The 2,974-nt window shown below is 43.9% G+C and overlaps 1 protein-coding gene across 1 annotated transcript in view; it reads left to right on the top strand.

The window, feature by feature from the left end:
• TXLNG (taxilin gamma) overlaps nt 1–536 on the top strand; it is a 49,844-nt gene extending 49,308 nt beyond the window's left edge. The window contains exon 11 of the mRNA XM_077761705.1: nt 2–536. Coding sequence (XP_077617831.1) covers nt 2–171 — 170 coding nt within the window. The 3' untranslated portion in view covers nt 172–536. The remainder of the gene's footprint in view (nt 1) is intronic.
• The last annotated feature ends 2,438 nt before the right edge of the window (nt 537–2,974 follow it).

Below are 2,974 nucleotides of genomic sequence, written 5' to 3'. Positions count from 1 at the left end.
GATGTAGTGCCGCCCGGGACCCAGCCCTGCGCTGCCCCGGTGACCCCCAAGGAGCCGGACACTGCTTCCAAGGGCGCCCCGGGTGCCCCCCAGGAGGCTGCGCCCAAGGCAGTGAAGGAGAAGACGGCCGTGTCTGCGGGCGCCGGGCCAGGTATCGAGTCCGTCGACTGAAATGAAGTATGATCACTGTATCGAGAGCTATATTTTGTGTATAACTTTCTGTTAGTAGTAACTATTTGGTTTTGTGGTGAAAATTTTCTTACTTTTTCTACCATATCCGTATTTTCTTAGAACTACTGGACTTATGTGGTACAGGAGGCTGCTTAGCAGTTTTGAATAGTTTTCCTTCTATACGTTTTCCTCAGCCGTGTTGCACATCTGCCTCATTTCCCTTCATTGGACTGCATGTGACCATTGCCTTGTCCTATCTTCCCTGTTCCTTGCCCAGAATTACTCTTAATTTCACTCGAGATGGGACCGATCATTACAGGGGAACTTTGTTCTGATAATGGTTCCTTGATGTGAACACAATATTCGTTTATAGNNNNCCCAAGATGATTAGATTTTTGTAATAGCCAAATGCCAAGTAAAAATAAAGTAGGGTCGGGTCAGAAACCAGCATGTAGCATCTTTGATTCAAATTAGCCTTTTGATAGTATTTCTATCACTTGACAACTTGATAGGGCTGCGAGCCTCAAATTATTCAGTTTCAGCAGACAGTATCTACGAGCTATTGGACAAACAGGTTTCATTTTGTGACTCAGTCCTACTGCTTCGGTTTCAGGTCAGAACTAGAACTGGTGTTTGAACTTGGACCACCTAGATGTTCACCTGGAATATGGTGGTTTGTTTGCTTTGTTTGGGATTTGGGTACGTGTCCTCCACTTCCCACAGAAAGCAGCCACTGGTAGTTGGCATTTTAAGACCGTGAGGGTTAAATTCAGGTGTAGCTTTCAGCGAGCCTTAAGTCCCTCTTCTGCTGCCTTCTGGCTCCTTGAAATTTGTTCAGCTAGTTCTGTGAATCCCAACAGTAAAGTTCTCCGGGCTTTCAAAAAGGGAATTTTAATTGTGGATCATGCTAACCGAAACCGATTTTACTTCCAAAACGGAAAAGACTAGAACTCACTTTTGTAGCTGTGGGAAGACTTGGCAGAGCGTTTTAAGTAGTCAGGATCCATTACTTGGGCTTTGGGTGTGGTTCTGCCCCCTTTTCTTAGTTGCTGTCTTTTAAGAGAAAAGCCAGTATTAAAGTCTCTGTGACGGACTTGGACTGGGGGAACTTGCCATGTGAAGCATGGCACTTCTGAATTCATTCAACTTTCCTTTGTTCTTTTAATTAAGCATGTTGAATGTGGCTGAGTTATGCAAATGAGAAGTCAGGTTGCACCGTGAAAGTTGGGACTTTGTCTGCTATGATTTGCATTGAAATACTTTATGAAATAAAAAGGCTCTACTAGAATTGATGTTCTAGCACATTCCACTGAGCACAACTATCAAACGGACACCGAAATTGCTCACTGGACTGAATTCTGCTCTGTCCAGTTAAAAATGTTTTCACTTTAAAATTATGAGATCCTATCCTAGTCCCAGTCTGAACTGGGTTAAAAGAATCGAAAGTTGTCTAAAGGAAGCTTCCAGCATCGGTCATATGAAATCAAGGGGTCAGACAGTGGAGGAAAAGAAAACCACAGAGCACATGCTCTCACTACTCTGTCAAAGTGAGTAGGAAGCGAAAATACCCCCTCCTCCAATGGCCTTTTAGAAATACTCCTTTCTGCTACTGGATGAAATGATGGACTCATTTCCCCTAGGGGAAGTGAAGGTATATATGAAATATAATGTACTTTAAAATTAGTACTAATGATACTTCACAAGAACTCTGCTGGATGTACAGCTCTTCATGTCGAAGCCATTCGTGTAGCCCACCACGTTTCTTTGGGGTGCTTGTCCCGTGTGGAAGATGTGAATCGTGGACCTGTTGCATATTTTCAAGGGCTTTATAAAGCAACGTGATTAACAGCACTTGGCGTGCTGCTCTGGGCTTACTGTCTATGTGTAGCTAGATGCGATCACGGTATCGCAAGGAGGTGGATTCTGCTTGGGACGCGCTGTGTGTCCGTTCAGAATCTTGCCTCCCATTACCCTGTGAATCAAAACAAATGGGACCCTCTGAGGACATCTTCTCCCGCCCCCTGCCCCTCCACCAATCACCTCACCAGCCCAGTGTTGTGGCTTTGTAGCACGCCCTGTGTCCACCATATTCTAGAACACTGTAATGCTTAGGCTGGTCCAGAAAAGGCTTAACTGTCGAATTCACTTCAGTTGCATTTGCTGCACCGTCCTGGGATCTTGCTGTGTATTATTTCTAGTGGCGGTAGAGTCCCAAGTAGAGGATTACTTGGATCATGGACCATTCCACCCTCAGACTTGTTAGGAGTACATTTCTTGGTCTTGAGACCAGTGTTTTTTAGTTCTGTATGCAACTGCCTTTATTACACCTGGTTATCACAATTCAATTCTCAGGTGTTGCAGAAAAATCTACCTCTTTCAGACTGTAGATGGAAATAACTGTGAAAAAAAATGATGCAGAGATCTTCTAGTTTGTGCTAAACACACTGCTTTATTTTTACAGCCCACGTCTTTCATGAGGATACGAATTGTTCAGAGGCAGTCTTGTTTTGCTTTTCAAAGACATTTTGTAGAGATTTTTCACTAATGTGAATCTGATTTTATCTACTCGATTCTGTATAGATGAAGTAAATATGTATGATAAATTTAACAGCTTCTCTGTATTCTTTTATTCCCCCTGTGACGTTAACAGAGTCTAACGATTCCAAAGACAGCTGTAGGACGGTTGGCTTCTCAGGCCTGAGGAGGGATGGAGACTGCGTGGAAGACTCCTTTCATGGGGCAAGCCTCCACGCAGCCCTTTTTCACCTTTAAAGTCCTATAGTTTAGCTGCTGTTGAGCCCTA

This window comes from Crocuta crocuta, unplaced genomic scaffold (genome assembly GCF_008692635.1).
Source record: "Crocuta crocuta isolate KB4526 unplaced genomic scaffold, BGI_CrCroc_1.0 scaffold657, whole genome shotgun sequence".
Classification (NCBI taxonomy): Eukaryota; Metazoa; Chordata; class Mammalia; order Carnivora; family Hyaenidae; genus Crocuta; species Crocuta crocuta.
This window is presented reverse-complemented; position numbering and strand designations above follow the sequence as displayed.